This window comes from Orbilia oligospora (assembly GCF_000225545.1).
Source record: "Orbilia oligospora ATCC 24927 unplaced genomic scaffold scaffold00215, whole genome shotgun sequence".
Classification (NCBI taxonomy): domain Eukaryota; kingdom Fungi; phylum Ascomycota; class Orbiliomycetes; order Orbiliales; family Orbiliaceae; genus Orbilia; species Orbilia oligospora.
Window position 1 is genome coordinate 1,394,736 of NW_011645772.1, and position 18,078 is coordinate 1,412,813.

Here is an 18,078-nt window from a genome sequence, read left to right on the forward strand (position 1 = left end):
TCACGCAGTCAAAAATTTTTAATGCGTTGTAGACGTTGTATTCTTTGAGACTAGCGTAACACAAATACAACGTCAACACACTAATTGAGGGTGCGCTAAAAATATCGTATCTGTCCTGCTGACTCGAAAGTAATTCCATTAAAAGAAGTGAATAGATACTAACAAAGGAAACGAGTTCTAGGACAACCAGATCCTAGCTCTCATATCGTGAGAGAAGATACCATCAAAGTCAATGCTGCGGCATCGAGAAATTAACACTAACACGGCCAAACTAACACCTAGCTGCCACAACCAAAACTCCGAATAAACCCCAATAATAACCTTTACTTATCACTCGCGCTATCGACGTTGATTACAGAAATTCCCTTTTCTTTATCATCCTTATCGTCATACCTAACACCAGTACCCAATGATCTGTCCCCGGTAGAGCCAATGAGTGCTGGCGCTTTCTTGATTACCAGCGCTCTGATTGCTGGGACACAAGAACATATGATTGCGAGATTCATCTCAACAAGACACCATAGTAGCCATTTGGATTGATCTCTCGGTACTAGGGCAGCAGTTCTGTATTCTTGAACGTTTCTGAAGCGAAGCCCACATGCAATACAGGCCAGGGCGCCAATGCCGAAGGTCAATGCTGATAGGAAACGCTCGCGGTTTCCTTGGATGATCTTCCAGACCATGGGAAGGGGCATGAGCCAGATGATAATATCGGTGGCAACATTGATCGAGCCACAGATCTCTTCGCCTTTGATATGGAGGTCGACGTTGCAAGTCGTGGTAAAAAAATCATACCCTGTGTATTATTTACTTATTAGCAAAGTGAAGAAATACAACAATGGGCTACTACAGTTTTAACTAAACGGCTAGCTAGGGAACGAACATACCTTCGTGAGATAAGACCGGACTGCAACGGAAAATGGCCGTAAATATCATAGCAAGACCATTTCCTAACGAAATCACGAACATGACCGCTGCACCAAGCCTGAGAGGCCACCATGCAGTGAGGCCCCAGTAGAATAAAAGAAGTGATGCTTTGATAAGGAATATTCCGACAGGGTAAAGGACTTCGGTAGCGACTTCGGACCATGAAAAGACGTGATAATCCTTCCAAGATTGGTCCCATGTACCGCGATAGTGAGTCGGACCAGACAAACCTATTTTCAATGCAGCGTTAGTATACATGTAAACCTCACAAACACTCGCTCGAATAGGTTTATTATAAGAACGAAACTTACAGTAGGCATTCATCCCACCAAACCCAATGGTAATAAGTGTAGCAACAATTAACACCCAATCATAGGCGCGAAGGAACCCATTGATCGTGAACCGGGAGTACAACCGTAGCCCCACGAACAACCCAACCAAAAGAGTAAACATGACAAAAATACCAGTGAACAAATCAGAGTTATTTTCGGGATGACCTGCTAGTGGAAATACTGGCTTCATCATCTCAATAAGATCTGGAAATGACATTCCGATGTTTTGCTGCATGAAATCCATTAGGTATTGAGCACGCTCTGTGCTGGTCCCAAAGCGCTCAGCAAGCTGTGGGGCAGATTCAGTGGCATTGCCAGTTGCTGGATCGTTAAAGAAGTCTGACATCGCGAGAATGATGTCGTAACTCCTCTTTCCAGTCCACTCAGAGCCCTGTGCAAGCCACGAACAACTTTTGGCGACCGCCATGAAGAGCCCGAACATCTGAGGGGGGACATTGACTGCTTGTATGATATCTGAGTCCGGCATTATGAGAGATGAGGCTAGAAGCCGAAAATAATTGATAATAGTCTAACGAAGGAAGCCAGGTTGGTCGGCTTATTGGCCGGTCGTAGTTTCAAGAAATTGACTTAGGTGTCTACTAGAGTGGCAGGCTCTATTGACACCTCCAAAGGTCATTTAAAAATGAAGCAAAAACTATGAAAGGTACTTGTTAGACTAATAGATTGTCAAAGGGTTGCTTCTCGCACCGACGCTTGCACACAATATTTTATATAAATTTATACATCTGAATCAAGTTATATGCTTAGAAGCCCCTTCCGCATGCAGGTCTCTTGAAGATACAAATAATGTGGATACCCCATATTCGTTCTTCTGTGATAATTATCGGTGGCACCGTTTGGGGCCGAGAAAACGGTAACCCGTGTGCGATAGTTCAGACTACAATACGTCCTCGAATGTTTGGAAGTTTCGCTAAACCTAGAAGTTAAAATGGAAAGGTCACATTGGAACGGGACAGGGGGTATATACGCAGCCTGCGATAGTTTCTACAAGTGGGTTTCAAGGAACTAATCCGAAAAGACGGAGTGCGGCGATAAGCTCTTATTTCGGGACTCAATATCGCCATACAAGCACTCAACTTTTGCATCTGCGGTACCTGAATTCAGCTGTGGGCACACAGAAGTTCAACTAGCGGTTTAGCGCGTCTCGAGCCATCCTGAATTAGGCTCATCGATCGAGAAATACAACAACGTGCATCTCCTCGCCCAATCTTGATTCTTTCAAAACCTGCTCGATGGCGAAGCTTTTAGGTGCATCAGCAACATGACTAAACAATTTAATAACTTGCTACTATAGTCGTGTCAAGCATCATTATAGTTGATATAATCAATATCGGCACTAGCTAAGTGGGCCTTGGATTCGGAATTTCCATTTTTTGCTCTGATCTACGTTTTACTATAGCAAGCTTCTCGAAGTTCCCGCTCGAGCGCTCAGAGAATTCGATCGCCTCTTGATGTTGAATGTGCATTCTGATGTTTTCTTCTTTTTCATCCTCTACACTTATTCTTTCCAGGAAATTTCCTGTTATCGAATCATTTGTGTGAGCTGTCACTATTGTCCCGCGATAGCCGTTTCATACGAATGCGATGACACCGGATTCGTATCCCACCAATCGGGCCATTCGTACGGTCTAACCAACCATCAAAACTCAGAGAGAAAAAGGACCATTTCGAATATATTCGAGGGTATCCATGCCAGAGCGACTGTCATACTTATTTACAAAAATCTAGATATTCGGTTATAGATCAGAGTGTCGTTTGGAATTAGTCTACGGGCAGCTAAGGGTACCTCAAGGTTTTTTTGACTCTAGAAAGGATATTTGAGTTTTTTGGCCTGCTTCTAAATTCGATTACGATGATATCATATACGATACCCATGTTTTTTCTTAGTTTAAGGTTGAGCATACCCTTTACAAAGTGGTGCGGGGGGCGTTCGTGATCAGTTCAAAATCACACCAAATTATGAGGTGTGGATCTCTCGCTGCAACCGAGGGATCCACTTCCAAATACAACTCCAACTAGTAATTTGGAGGCTCGAAGAACCTTATCTTTCTTGCGAGCGACTGATAACTTGAGTTAAGCCCACGGGCGCCGCCCCCGCAGGACTTTTAACATTCTATGAGCTGAACGTTAGAGAACAGAATAACTCGCACGAGTATTCACACCCTAAAGGCTAAATATGCATATTAGTATATTTTATAGATCTCTTCAATTGACGAAACGGCCTTGTAAATTAGTTTCTCTTGATTCTTTTTGTTGAATTCGAATATTCTAGTTGGAATGATCCTCTTATCCGTTGCGTAGTATGGGCCCACATTTTCCCATATGCAGATATACAATGACTGCCAGCCTATGGGAGTGCGAAATGAGCGAGAATATTAGCCTTGCTACTTTTTTCGGTGGGTACCACGGGTCATCGTTGTCGTGAAATAAGTTCTCGAATTAATTCTCGGTTCAGAACGCGGAGCTAGGGGAGGAAAGATCACCAACGCCATCTGTAACGTTATAGCTATTTGAATTGTGGTTCTTCCATCTCACTTCTATATACACGATATATCATGCATAGTAACGTTATCATGGGCTTTTCGGGTTGTATTTCTAACAAATTAGCAGGCGGTTACCAAAGTGTAGGGACTTGAAAACTTTTTATCTCAGTTGTATATTATAAGATGAGCAATCCCTAAGTTAAAATTGGGTTTGAAAACTGAGAGCAGACGCAAGATGATAATTCCGCTGCGACACCTTGCTTTTATTGAACTTAAAAACATATCTTTTCAGTCGTTTCTCTCTACCTTGTAACGTACTTTAGTATTAAGCAATTCTGCACGACCTGTTTCGAAACTTCAATCGTACTCAATCTGGCTAGTGGGAAAGGACGCCTATAGGTGAAAGTCTTATATAGTCCTCCTTATACATGCGCATGCATACCTGCATACGTCTTATAGATACCCACTTTACATGCACTTTTGTTGCATCATTCTAGTTTTATTCCATGTATATAGACCGTTTCGGAAGGAGGTTTGAGTCTGCATCTATCGACCATCGAGAATTAATCGTCAGGAACCGCCCGAGAATATGGCAGTGGGCCCTGGCACTTGACCTCTGCGAACCCGGTCCACAGCTAATATCTTCGTCCCACCTTCCGCAGATGGACAGTCAGTTGGTCAGCAAGGGACCGATCGTCGTTTTGGAGCCAGGAAATCCTACAGAGTGGGGTCCTTCTTTACCCCACATTAGTCTAAGGAAAACTCGAGAGAATTTATTATATGCATCATATTCGAAGCTCACGCAAGGTGACTTGAAGATAACCGGATGCGTCGATGCCCCGCACACTATCTCACCCCATGGATCCACTGGGTTTGTTCTTTCAAGAATTTATCACTATGAAGCACGGCACGGAAAGCCAGCCGCATAGCCACCCCTTTCGTCTTCTATGACAAGATAACTTGTTCGCGCGCTGTTGATCTCGAAGATTAAATTACTGGATCCATGGAGCCCCGGGTTAAACTCTTGTCAATGGCTCTACGTGTATCCAAAGCTTTAAAGACTAGTCTTTATATCCAACATCTCAGATAGGATATAAAGAACGCAGGTCTTGACAGACGGCAGCTGCAGTATAGGGTGCCCTTGCTACCTAAATCTACAGGTAATCCCACTCAGGCGTGGACGCACCCGCAGCATAGAACATTCTTCTGCACGTCAGCTACGAGCAAACATCAAAGCCACCAAAATGTTGTTCCACGCTATCCTCCCTTCAGCGAGTACTTTGCTTTTGCTTGCCAGCCAGTTCTCACAAACCTCTGGTGCCGCCCTTTCCGAAGAACACATTTATATGATGAACCGGAGAGACTGGTATAATTCCATGACCGGCAAAGCTCTCGATTTCCACAAGAATAAAGGCCGAGAGTTCGACGATTTTGTTGCGAAAGAGAAACTTCGCAAACGTCAAGACTACGACTGGCATCCAGCGTACACTTATGCTAGCAATTGGGGCTATCACTCCTTTTGGGCAAGCAAAAGTTGCGATAATACTAACAGGAAATCATGGTACTACGGTACCCTTGTCCGCACGATCACATATGGCGAACGTCCCTCCCAAAATGTCAGAGAAATGGCGTGGTGGCAGAATATGACATGGTATACCAATACCGTCCCGTCTGGAACAAGTCAGTGCTACCGTTGGGGTCAGCCGACTTGGAATTATCACTCTTCAACTGGAAATTCGCAACAATGCAAGGACAAAATTTATAACCCGGCTACTCAAGCCTGGACTGAACGTAGTTCCTCGAATACCAACGTCGGGTGGACATCAAATAATGTTACCTATGGCAGCCAGACAGTCAGAACCATATGGGACTGCCTTCTCAACCGTACCGCCGTCGAATATCAGAACAACCACCCCCAGATTGGCTTCAAACCCGTTCGATATATACTTGATGGCATGACATTTTATAGATTTTACGATAGCAACAACTTCGCATGGTTCCTTGGCTGTCCTGACGAATGGTCACTCAAGAAAGTCAAGCGCAACCGGCTACAAAAACGTGACTGTTTTTTCTGTTGGAATAATAACCCGATTTGGGATTTCTTACCTGGTAACCTTCACAATCCCCTCGCGGACTCCACTCCGCTAGAGTGGTATTCTGGGGATATCAACAACTATAATGTTGACCGGATCAATACTATCAACTTTTGGCCACCCAGAAACAACAGAAACACAACGATTGAGGGGCGCAAGTGTACCCAGCTAGCTGTTAGTAGGCCTGGGTTAAGACATTGGACTGCTAAATTCTTCGATGATGACGATCTACAATTGGGATGGGTGAAGAAGAATGCCGAATGGAACTATCCGGGCCCGTGGCTGGATATTGAGGGTGAGCGTAAGGCTAACGGCCTTTCAACCAACTAAAACCACGTTCACAGTTTCAAGGCTTTCGATTAAATAGTATCTTCTACTGGTAACTACGTATTTGCTTTCTAGGTCTGGTTGGGAGTACGTCGCATCGGTGTCTTAGGTGGATTTAGTCGAATTTCCAACATGTCTTCGGCACTTATGTATATTTAAATGAGGAAATTATAGCTTTGTTCTTAATTGTTGGTGTTCCCGTCTCCTGAGCTTATGGTTGATGTTTTCCTTATCACGATAATGGGGTTTAACTCTATTTGAAAATTGAAGAAATTGCCAACCAAATTTATAAACTAGTTAATTTTGAGGAGTTAAGAATTCTGGAAACTTCTGCCTTCATTTAGCCGCATTATTCAAAGAAACACCAGTACTACCTCCAAGAATATAGTTATATACAAGATGGTAATTTTTTTTCTTTAAAAAAACAGGGACAGGAATTGAAACCGTAAGAGGGGTGATATTTGCAAGAAAAATTACCGATGGAATCATATAGATTTTTCAAGAAATTTCGTAAAAGAAAATTGTTTATCAACAGTTCGGATATCAATAGGAAATGGAAATATACTCCGCGTTGAGTGCCCTTGGGTTTTTGTTTCTATAGCATGGTAATGAAAGGGGATTCGTAACAGCCAACGATTTCTTTTTTCTTCCTTTTCTTTTCCGGAGTCCGGTGAACTCAACATGAAAGGGGATACTTTTATCAAACGTCATGAAAAAAAAACAATCATAAGAGCCATATTCATATACTAAAGGCCGGGTCACGAAATCTTTTTGGTTTTTTGAAGAAAATGGTATGTATAACAATACCCGGGTGTGTTTCCCACCGAAGAAATAAAATTTGGATATATAAAAGTTGAAGCACAATTACAAGCCTCCAGTCGTAATACAAAAGTTGGGTATATGCACCTCAAGATATAAAAGGGAGAAATGAAAGAAAAAAAAAGTCCTACTCCAGAACACCAGTCCTCCAAGTCCGGGGATGTAAGACTCATCCGGATCTAGGTATTGAGTTTTTTTTTAAAAAGCTTTTTTTTTGTGTAACTGGCTTTGCTAACTCACTAGTCTGCATCCTTCATTGAGATAGCCGTGAACATTGCATAGAGCATGAATATAATCATGAACATGACAATGCCCGAAGGTAGATCCTGTGAAATTCCCACGTTAGGGTCCATGGTTGTCGCTCTTCGTATCAATTTCTCCTCAAGCTCTTCGGGTTCCGGTTCTGAGATGGCAGACTTTTTGTTAAACGCTGAACCGGATACAGGTGATGGATCGCTCTCTATCTCTATTGTTCCCTCTACAGGTGACAGTTCCGTTAAGGCGCTAACTTTGGGTATCGAGACGAGTCTTGGTAGTGAGGCGAGGTTCCTGGCCATGACATTGAGGACCTTTGAAATTGATGTAAGATCCCGTTGGCCAACGCTGATCTCATGATCTGGCGTCGGAAGGATTGGGAGAGATGCGGTTTGGAATGCCAGAGTGGCGGCGGCAATAGCGAAATATCTTGTGAAGCGCATCTTGCCTATATATGTATCTGAGGACCGTATCTGTTTGTATGGTATAGAGTTGAAAGTCGATATTCAGTATTCTCAAAACAGACTGTATCGATATCGATTGAAATATCCCTCCGTTGAAACTTGAAATTGAAAGACTGTCTGTTTGTGTGTTTAAAAAGGACTGTGAATAAAAAAGAATGTAATACAAGCCGGCTAGCAGCTATTGGGAAACCAGTCCGCAAATATTAAAATAGGAAAGAGACTGAAGGAAAGTTATGGTGAAGAAACAACCAACAGGCACAGCCTAAGAAGCGAACGATGAACACTAATGAAAGAAAGGCCCGGCCTGGGGAAAGGAAAAGAAAGAGTGGAAAGTGTCCAAGATCTGTGGGCTGGGCGGCTATGATATACTGGCTATGCTGCCCACTATGGTCTTTCTGTCACAGAAGGAACGGGCTAGCGCCTGGACTGACTGTGGCATGACGTCTTGGGATTCAAATCAACACATTTTGTAAATGAGAGACATGCACACATGCCGTGAGAGTCACCAGATATGTGGCCAATATGGCCTCGATATCGGGATTCCCAGGTACCACTGGGTAGATTGAGACCTCCTGGATCCTTGTTTCTATACGGAAAGGAAACATGCACGGCCACCTTCAAGAAAACATGCTGGAAATTCTCAGGTAGTTGTCAATTCAGAGAGAGAGAGAGCAATTCTTCTGCAACAATGTTTCCTTCACAGAATTCGGATTGATCCCCACCAGTTCGCAGACTGCGACATTCAACGTTACCAGGAGCTCGGGGCAGTGGGCGTTCTGGAACAGCGATAGCCGAATCCGCAGCACGAACCCGCAGCTATTAAGCAATCCCAAGCTCTCTTTTCGCAGCTTTCGAGGGGTTTAAGATACCGCCGACGTTTGAGGTTGGTTCAGCTGTGGTTCGTTTGACGTTTCACAGGCGCCGTGACAGGGGTATCCATTACCATTTTGGGAATAGCTGGGCTTAATGCGACGCCTTGGCAGAGTCAACACATTTCGAGAGTGCTAAATTCGTTTCAATGCAAATGCGGAAACGCTCTGCCTTGAAAAGATTCTGCATTTTTCGTTTCACGAGATCTTGAGATCGGGCATAGGACTCTTCTTGGTGATCGGGTGCCGCTGATGTTCGATATCAAAATGATGGGAATCAAATCGGGATCAGAAACTTCGGAAGGCAGTACTGTCAAATCTACGGCTAGGCAACTCTTGTGCAAAGCTTGCATGAGGATTAAAAAAAAAGATCTGGAAGCCATAAACACTCCGACTTTGGAAGGAGAGAAAAGAGCTTTCTTCGTGCTCGAGATTTAAATAGCACATGATAAACATTCATAATCAACATTTGGACCGTTTCCGTAACTACACATGTGTTTCCGATAACAGTGTTTTATCTTTTATATTCTAAGAAATTTATCTACCCTGGCTTAATATATCGTAAACACTATCCACGCCAACTCGATCGAATGGAAGCTTTTATGGCAAACCAACATGGAAGGGTTTTATTTTAGGGGGAATATATACAATCAGGTATAGCTATTGCAGGAAACGAAACGGACTATGTACAGAATGGTTACCATCGGAACAGCCGCTGAAGCTACAAAATAGCTTGTGCGGCGCTCATTCTGGTATCAACCAAGAAGGATCGCAACAGGGTAATATACATGTAACAAAGGAAAATACACTCGCTACCAAGATAGGGGCTCGGGTGAGTAAGGATATTATTTACAAGTTTCTCACCCAACCCTCGCTAAGAGCAGCCAGGCGACTACTCTAGCATCTGCGCCAGGCGAAACCCAAGATTTGAGTGAACTTGCCGTCGACGGAGTCGGTGGTGAGGAGACCGGTCTTCTTGTTGTCGCCGGTGATACGGACCTGGGAGTTGATGTTGAGCAGGCCTTCCCTTCCGCATGGGGACCAGACATTGGAGGTTTGGTCGACGTTGTCAGTGAAGGCGTAGTCGCGGTTGATTGGGCCGGAGAAATCAGTCTGAGTGCTGGTCTGGTGGCTGTCGCCGGAGAAGTAGTAGGTAGACTTCTGGGTACCGGACTGGCCCCTCTCGAGTTGGGCATATCCGCGGTAAGTTGCGGAAAAGATGCTGTATTGCCATCCAGCTGGGTAATTGAGGTGGACGTTCAGCTGGCAGTTCTTGCGGCTCTCGGTGATTGGGATACCTGGGCCGATGGAGGCAACGTATTGATCGAAGATCAAAGTGAAAGTGGATCGGTCATTGGAGATCTGCTGGGAGACGGTACCAGCGGGGCAGCCTATACCATGTGAGTCAGTATATCACGAAAATCTCAAGTTAAACGTGCGTAAGAGCTTACCAGTCCCGCCAGTAATGATCTTCTGAACCCAGACCTTGCTCGGGTCAGGTAGCTCGGCTTTGATGGTTGGAGCAGCGCTGACGAGAGCGAGGAGGGAGGTAGCAACGACGGTGGCAGAGAACTTCATTTTGAATTATTTTTGGATATTCGAATTAAATTGGTATGATCTTAGATGTCAAATATTATAGATGAGAAGAGTTATTCGATGTATGTAATGCTTGTTGATCCACTGATTGTGTCTGCAGAATGATTTGGTCAAGGAAGTGATCTACCAGGACCTTTTATAGACTTCTCAAGTCTATTCAGCTCAGCTATGGTCCAGCAAAGACGTCCTAGCAATTCATCATGAAGTTCGGTTTTGGTAGTTGCCGATAGGCATGTGGACCATCGGCCCCCCAGCGTGTGCAACCTAATTACCCCCGGTGATATCCATAGTCGGAAGTTGCGAACAGTTGGGTCCCTAGCCAAGAGCATGAATGTCCCTGAACTGCAGGCAAAGATATGCAGAATGCTTGCCGATGGCCGATTAGATACATGGTCTTGTGTGTCAATGCATGGCTTGCCGCTCCGGTGGCGACCGACTCCATGATCTGGATTTCTTCCCAATAAAATTTTAAACCGGACATCAACAGCCTTCCCAATAAATGCTAAAGCTTAATGTTAATTACAGAGTTGCAACGGCTCCGGATCTAGATAATCGGTCCTGTGGGACCTAAACGCAGACCCAATAAAACAATACGGCTTCAAAGACATCTGATAGGGAACCAGGGTAAATACGTCTTGGACATCACTGATTGGCTTGGGTAAGACGCCCAGTTGGAAAAAAGGCCGTAAATCAAAAGCCACTCCCTGTGTACCCGCCCCCTGCTCCTCGCCAAACAGGCATGTCGAAAGCCGAGTACGAAAGACATTCAGCTGAGCATCTAGAAGTGAACTCGTGCTAGTGAATTATTCAGCAGAATGGATACTCACTTTTGGTCCCCTTTTACGAACTCGAAGGCTGGAGGCATTAAAGCAGTCAAAAATCCATAGGCTGTACCTGAGTCCTTGGCGTTGGGATATCCGGATGATGGTTAGTGCCTAGATAGATAGTAATAATGATAGCTAGTGGCACTTTATCGATGGTTCCAAGCAGTACATTTTAGCGTTCCGTGTATGCAAAGATCTGTACCTTGCTTGTATCTTCCCCATCTTAGCAGGTCCGCGCCCTTGCAAAGGAGTAGGCTGAAGTCAACATTTTCCAAAGCAGTCAATCAAAAGCTAATGGCATAACTTAGAAGAAAGCATATGTCCTATCCGATAGAATTGCATTGTTCGGCTAGAATACACCCGCATAAATCCGATTTCTCAATTCGATATGCTGAGAAACCAGGCCAAGCTGCACCTACGGCGTTATGGTGTGTCATTTTTTGTGTTGGCGTTCATGCGTCAGGTCAGTATGGAAGCATGAAAAGCATGCGCCTGAGACGAGACCAGCGTGAGCCAAACGTAAACTTTAACCAAATACCAAAGCAAAGCTCCACTCACGATCACCAGATTCAAAGACAAGAGCCATTGCAACCTTGCTAGTAAAAGCGGAGTCATGAGCTGAACATTTTCTACACCGCAAAAAACCTGTGAACCAAACCAACTGCACCAGCTGTGGTCGAAATACTCGAATAGGAAGCTTCTATTTCCCTGGTTTACCAGCACGCCACATTCATGCGGCCTTCCTTATTTGCTTTTAATTTCCATAACTACCATTAAAAAATCTTCCTTGCTAGGCTAAAGTGAAGAAGAAGAAAGGATTTTGAATTCTATGGCCAGGCCATCTTATTCCTTCGAGGTCAACTTTTTCCAGAGCAAGCAAGGCCCGGGATGAGGGATCTCCACAATTGCACCATCAGATAGGCACACACCTTCCCTGCCGCTTATATGGGGGAATTGCCCACGTTTATTGCCTCACGTCCTCAGCTGCTTTAATTCCGAAGATCCTTCCTTCTTTCACCCAAAATACGATTGATATGATGTCGCCTAATGATAGATGCAGAGATTTCATAAATCCAAATCCCTACAATAAATGCCACATACCTATCCTGAACCGAGTGCTAATATGTCAAAAATAGTGCAAGCAAATTCCCCGATCCTAACCTTTGATATGCATCCGAATGGTAAAAAACGAAACAGTACGAATAGGCCGACAGTATGCAATGAGTGCTAAGTGAATGTCAAGAATGAAAAGGAAACACGCCACAAGTCAGCTTTCCCAACAATCTGGTTGTATCGCAAGCGTTGTTCTGAAAACTAAATATCAAAACAAGCGTTTTTCCAGCCTCCAGCATCACCTTCCTTAACCCTATCAGTCGCGCCCATCCCTTCTGTTTCGAACAAACCTACTAGGCTTCCTGGCGCGTATTCACCATCGAATGGGGCTTCCGCTCTACCACTTGCTCGATGAGCTCTCCAGTCAATGCCGACCTCAATAGGCAGCTCGTTAGGGGCCGTCCACCGTGCCAAAACAGCACGAATGAATGTCGTCAGATCGTGGGGATTTGCAATCCTCGTTGCCCTCAATCTTTCACGAGTATAGATCATTTCTCGGTTCAATGATCTCAATCCATCCTCTATCGCTTGTCGTAGAGAGTTCTGCAATAGTTTCCGCAGCATTGATTTAATAATTGGCTTGAATAGCCAAGCCAGAAACGAAAACTTGCTCTGTCGAAGCGCAAAGTCGACTTTGTGCAGCTTGACGGATACGCCCTTGAGAATAACTAGCTCGTCGATAGAACTTTTGGTAAATTCAACGTCAAGGTATATGTCTATACCTTTTTCGTCCAGCCTTACAGATGCAATGCCTTTGTCGGTAAAGTTAACCAGCCAATTCCGGTGAACTTTCATAATGTAACCCACATCCTCGGCTTTGAATGTAAACCCTTCGATTTTGATCCTAGCTTCGGAGGACTTGTGGGTCTCGGTTCTTCTCCATCCCTTGAATACATCCAGCTCGTTGGTTGTGACAACTGCTACCCGGTAAGGTAAAAAGGAAGACTGGTTTACGGTTCTGCCCGGTTCGAATATGATTGGCTCGAGCAGGACGTCGATATCCGGCGAGACAAGCGTGAGCCTAGGGATTGGGACATACTGGATTGTTTCTAATGCGAGTGGGACCAAGACGTTGCCGACATCCGAAATCAGATTAGAATTGAGCTCGTAACCTCCCGAGTTCGTTAAGGCGAGGTCCGCGATTGAGTAGGCAGTGCCTCTGACAGATGTAATTTGCTTATCGTTGTGAACTGAGGATACAACTCGGTGGAGTTGTTTAATTACTCCGTCTACATCCTCTCGAAGTTTGTTCCCGCCAGAACTGCCTACTTTATTCTTCAACTCATCGTACCGCGCCTTGATTTCTTCCTCGTCGGTAAAAAGATAGTCCGGATCAGTAAGAAGACGTCTGAGGGAATCAACCACTACGTTGATAACATTTTCGAAATCCGGATCTCTATCCTTATGTTCCAGAAGTATTTTAAACTTTTCTTTCAGGATTTCCCATTGTTGGCGTTCACCGAATGATGAAATGAATTTCCAGAACAACTCCCCGGCTTGAAGAAGAGCCTTATTTGGTCTCACATCTTCAGTAGCCTCATCAATAGCTTCTTCCACAGCCGTACTATACGTAATAAGATAATTTTTTAATAGTAAGGTAACCGTTGAGACAGAAGTATCGTAGTCTGCGTTTCTTTTGAGGTTAAGAACTGCTTGTTGAACCCGTTTTTTCATAGCCTTCTTTCTCTCGGGCGTAATTTCTTCGTCAATTGTATCTTTCGCATCCTTGACAGCCTTCTTCATACCTTCTTCAAGAGTCTCGCCAATTTCTTGAGCTGTTTTTTTCGTTTCTTTGTCGACTCGGGGCTGATCCGTGTCGGGCGCTTCTCCAATAATATCGACAAGTGTATCTGGCGGTTCTATCTCGTCCGCAACTTGTTCGATTGTTTCTGCAGCGGTATTTACACCGCTTGAAAGAGCTTGTCGGAGTACCGTAACGATATCCGTGAACAATTTGTTGAAATCCGGGTTTTGGAATATTAAAGAAGATATTGTGGAAAGACTTGAGTATGCTGTACTCAATGTTAACATTAATTCTTTAACAAGCAATTAATCAAAATCATTCATAATACTGACCAGCCTTGTAATTAGCGGTTTTGAAATCGGTGGCCGCCTCAGTGACACCTTGCAAGTCAACATGCAACTTCGCATTTCGCACAGCCCAGAGGAAGTTCTGAACCTCATCACCAGAATTCTTTGCCTGTATCAATTCAATCAACTGCTTCACAAGACGTCGATTTAAAGTAATAAATTTCCGCCCATCGTAAGTTAGATTCTGATTATCCGGCGCTAGGAGGTCAGATGCAAGCAATTTTCGAAGCAGTACGATCGATTGTTCTGTGGATGGAAGATACCCCCTCGCTAGGGCTCGGAGGAGGAGGTACGTATGTAACTTCTTGTCTAAACTCCGTTGATGGCCTGTGACTACATCAGGAGCGATATGGTCCCGATGTTGGGGCAGCAGAGGCTCGCGATCGCCTGTCCTCGGGTGGTCTAACATGGTCGACATTGCAGCATTCGATATTCGATCCTGTACACGTCCTAGAGGGATAGTAATTTAGAAAAGGTCGGCTACTGGAATTAGGAGGGGCATGGGGTGAATATGTATTGCTAAAAGGATGACGTGAATTTAGGAGTCCCAAGCGACGTCATGTCGAGGTCAGTGCCTAATACGCAGGTCTAAGCTGTTGCAATATTAAGTGTGATGTCACTATGCGGCATCTTCTCGCGGTAGGCGGGTGCAGGGGTGACGTTTTGGGATCTTTGTGAAACCCAAGTTTCGGGTCAACGCATCAACACATTGACACTCTCTACAAAACTTACAAAACTGACATGTCTTTTAGGGCGCAGCTCAGCTCTATAGCTCTAACCACATATCTAAGTACTTAGTATCTACTAAGTAGTCTTGTATTAAAACGCTTTGGCACGCGGCTGAATATATGTTCCCAAGACTCTGTAAATACCGTACTGGTAAGAGGGTACTTCTTTCTACAGCATTTTATATGGAGTTTTGGCCATGGTGATAATATACTATGGTTGTGTATCACTTAGGACGAATCATGATGCCATTGAGGTTTCCTCAGCTATTGCATGTACACTCAGGCCAAGATCGTAGATTTAGCTGTTATAGCCTCGAATCCGGACACCCGAGGCAGATTATACTGATAAACAAACATGAATAAATGTCAATGCGCTAGGTTGACTTATTATTATTCTATCTACGTGTACAATGAGGCTCCGAGACTAGTCTAGAGTAATGTAATTTCTCGGATTTTACAACGACAATAGCTGAAATCCATGACATCATGAGAACACCCAAATTGCAAATCTCGTGTTACCTTAATTATATCAGACTGGTATGTTGTGATATGCCCGACACCAATCGTTTTCCTCAAGAGGGGTGAATAGGAGTTTAGAATCCTGTTCGTACGTTCATTTAGATCAATGCTGTGCTTACTAGCTTATAGCTTAGGCCCGAGTTTTCCTATCCTAGCGGGTGTCCCCTCAATATCCTTGAAATACTAGATGCGGTGACTTCGTATTAGTATCCATATCACCCAGTAGAATGTTCAAAAGGCAGTTCAAAAGGCAGGACATACCTTGACAGTTTTTACCCGCAGCTCCTCTGTTGCAGCTTCATCTACGGCCATGATGAACTTTGGATGCATCTGCAGAGCAGTCACGGTCCAGACATGGCTTATGCTCCCTTCCACAGCTTGCCTAACAGCTTCTGCCTTCGCTCTACCGTCTGCAATCAATATCACCTCTCTGGCATCCAGAACCGTTTTGACACCGACAGTTACTGCACTTTTGGGGACAGCATTAATATCCCCATTAAAAAACCTTGCGTTTGCCACAATTGTATCATTGGTTAATGTCTTAACCCTCGTCTTCGAAGCCAACGACGACCCCGGCTCGTTAAACGCGATATGGCCATCCGAGCCGACCCCGCAAAGGAACAACTCGATGCCACCGTGTTTAGCGATCATGTTATCATACTCGCCATAGTTCTCCAAAGACGGCAAATGAATTTGGTTAGGCGGTATATCCACGTGCTGGAATAGATGCTTGAACATGAACGAGTGGTATGACTGAGGGTGTGATGTTGGGATACCAACATATTCATCCTAATATATTGATTAATGAATGTTGAAGGAGTAAACGAGAGTTGGAAGCAACTGATTTAGTTTTAGATCATGAATCATACCATATTGAAAGTCACAACATTTTTAAAACTAACTTTGCCACTTCTGTACATATCCACGATGTTTGCATAGATTTGCTCGGGGCTCGAGCCTGTGGGTAGGCCAAGAACGAATGGCCGGTCTTTTGTCGGCCGGAACTCATTGATTCGGTCTGTATTTCAAGATATTAAGTATATTTATCTCCAACAATACATTGTACCGAAGTTGAATCCATGGACTGTGCCACATACGAACAATGTATTCAGCAACCCACTGGGAGGTTTGATTTTTAGTCTCCCGAATGATGAGCCGCCTACAAGAACGTGAGCGAAAGCCAAGCTACCAATGGAACATCGACTAGACTTACATTTTGTTTGTTATCAGGATGATTGGGATCAAAGAAGTAGAGGCAGATTAAAAGTAAGCCGGGAGGGTTCTTGATATCGGATATCGCAGGCCCGTCTAAGTTCGAGGCCAGACCGATAACAAGCCGGGGGTTCTGTGCCAATTTTCTGGAACGGCACGATCGGAATGCCGGGATAAACCGCTTAATTAAATGATTGAACTCATGTAGACGAAGATAACTCTCAGTCGACTATGACGATGCGAAAATATTCCAGGTGGCTGACCAGTTCGGCTGTGGTCCAACATCAACGTTCAGCTTTGGCCAAGATGCGGAGTTGGGCCATTGGATTGGCGAAAGCAAGTGCATTGGAAGTCGACTCCACAAGCAAGCTACGTACAAACAGCAACATCTCTGTGCTACCTTGCCACTAACCAGCCTCGACTTGAAATGTTGGACCTGGGCATGTCACTCCGTCCGAGATACATTGCCTGGCTAAGAAGCCCCATTATCATGAGATATCCAGAATACATACCAGCTGCACCTCCCATCAGCAACAGTACCAGCAGCAGGCTAGCAGCGGACGGCGTGCCAAGTCCTCTGCACAGAACAGGTACCGAACAGCGAAAGAAAAAAACAAGGTTGCTTCGGGTGGACCCACTCAACGGCAAGCCAATGTAACCGTTACCCAAATACGGTGGTCGAGCCCTGTCATCAATTTCGTCACATGCAGAAAAACCCGCCAAGATTTCTGCCTACGGTCCCATTCCGTACATTCTTTACTGAAACTAGCATGGATATCCACCATTTGCGAAGAGTTTGAGCATAAGCGAGTCCTGCCAGGACAAGCATTTGACAGATTCACCATTCGAGGCTTTCCTTGGCCCCCACAGCACTCTGTCGCGAGCATGATGGAAGGGCATCTCTAGATGCTTATCTTAAAAGTAACATCGATGGTGTCTCTCGCTTTATCTGTGGAGAACGGAATATTGGGGTAACCGCTCGCCTGGGATCGGTAGAAAATGAGGGGGAAAGCATGGCCATTCGTCTCCACAAGCTACCATACCGAGTCAGTGGGGCTCTTGAACCCTTCAGAGAGTTGGAATAGTTGCATTGCACGCCGGATGAAACAAAGAAAACTGCACACGCGACAAAGAAGCAGGTTTATATTACAAACAATAACAAGAACCAGGTCACACAGACCGTGATTTGGTATCTTATCCCCTCGACCGAAGCACACGATATCATGAAGCTCGAGCTTGCTCTGCATGAATATTTCTTGGAGATACCCGAGCGTTGAAGGTCTAATTGGCAGCGAATACCGGGGTCCGGAAGCCAATTCCAGGGTCCCTGCACATGCATGCATGCGAATTTACTTTTTCGGAGGGTTGCGACAGTACAGTCCATGGAATGCGAGTACTGTCTTGC

General features: G+C 44.7%; 6 protein-coding genes across 6 annotated transcripts; 1 reads left to right on the plus strand and 5 right to left on the minus strand.

Moving 5' to 3' along the window:
• Window positions 1-323: 323 nt before the first annotated feature.
• AOL_s00215g417 (uncharacterized protein) lies at window positions 324-1,746 on the minus strand (the record flags this gene model as incomplete). The annotated part of the gene is made up of 3 exons (XM_011129619.1): window positions 324-796; window positions 888-1,157; window positions 1,239-1,746. 3 exons carry the CDS (start codon window positions 1,744-1,746, stop codon window positions 324-326), a joined length of 1,251 nt encoding a protein of 416 aa, XP_011127921.1.
• Window positions 1,747-5,007: 3,261 nt separating this feature from the next.
• On the plus strand, window positions 5,008-6,186 carry AOL_s00215g418 (uncharacterized protein; the record flags this gene model as incomplete). Its single annotated transcript, XM_011129620.1, has 1 exon — window positions 5,008-6,186. One exon carries the CDS (start codon window positions 5,008-5,010, stop codon window positions 6,184-6,186), a length of 1,179 nt encoding a protein of 392 aa, XP_011127922.1.
• A 1,055-nt stretch (window positions 6,187-7,241) lies between these two features.
• AOL_s00215g419 (uncharacterized protein) lies at window positions 7,242-7,700 on the minus strand (the record flags this gene model as incomplete). Its single annotated transcript, XM_011129621.1, has 1 exon — window positions 7,242-7,700. One exon carries the CDS (start codon window positions 7,698-7,700, stop codon window positions 7,242-7,244), a length of 459 nt encoding a protein of 152 aa, XP_011127923.1.
• A 1,787-nt stretch (window positions 7,701-9,487) lies between these two features.
• AOL_s00215g420 (uncharacterized protein) lies at window positions 9,488-10,168 on the minus strand (the record flags this gene model as incomplete). Its single annotated transcript, XM_011129622.1, has 2 exons — window positions 9,488-9,981; window positions 10,042-10,168. The coding sequence occupies 2 exons, from the start codon at window positions 10,166-10,168 to the stop codon at window positions 9,488-9,490; spliced, it is 621 nt and encodes a 206-aa protein (XP_011127924.1).
• Window positions 10,169-12,324: 2,156 nt separating this feature from the next.
• On the minus strand, window positions 12,325-14,632 carry AOL_s00215g421 (uncharacterized protein; the record flags this gene model as incomplete). The annotated part of the gene is made up of 2 exons (XM_011129623.1): window positions 12,325-14,135; window positions 14,200-14,632. The coding sequence occupies 2 exons, from the start codon at window positions 14,630-14,632 to the stop codon at window positions 12,325-12,327; spliced, it is 2,244 nt and encodes a 747-aa protein (XP_011127925.1).
• A 952-nt stretch (window positions 14,633-15,584) lies between these two features.
• Window positions 15,585-16,522, minus strand: AOL_s00215g422 (uncharacterized protein; the record flags this gene model as incomplete). Its single annotated transcript, XM_011129624.1, has 4 exons — window positions 15,585-15,644; window positions 15,723-16,250; window positions 16,331-16,479; window positions 16,516-16,522. The coding sequence occupies 4 exons, from the start codon at window positions 16,520-16,522 to the stop codon at window positions 15,585-15,587; spliced, it is 744 nt and encodes a 247-aa protein (XP_011127926.1).
• Window positions 16,523-18,078: the final 1,556 nt, after the last annotated feature.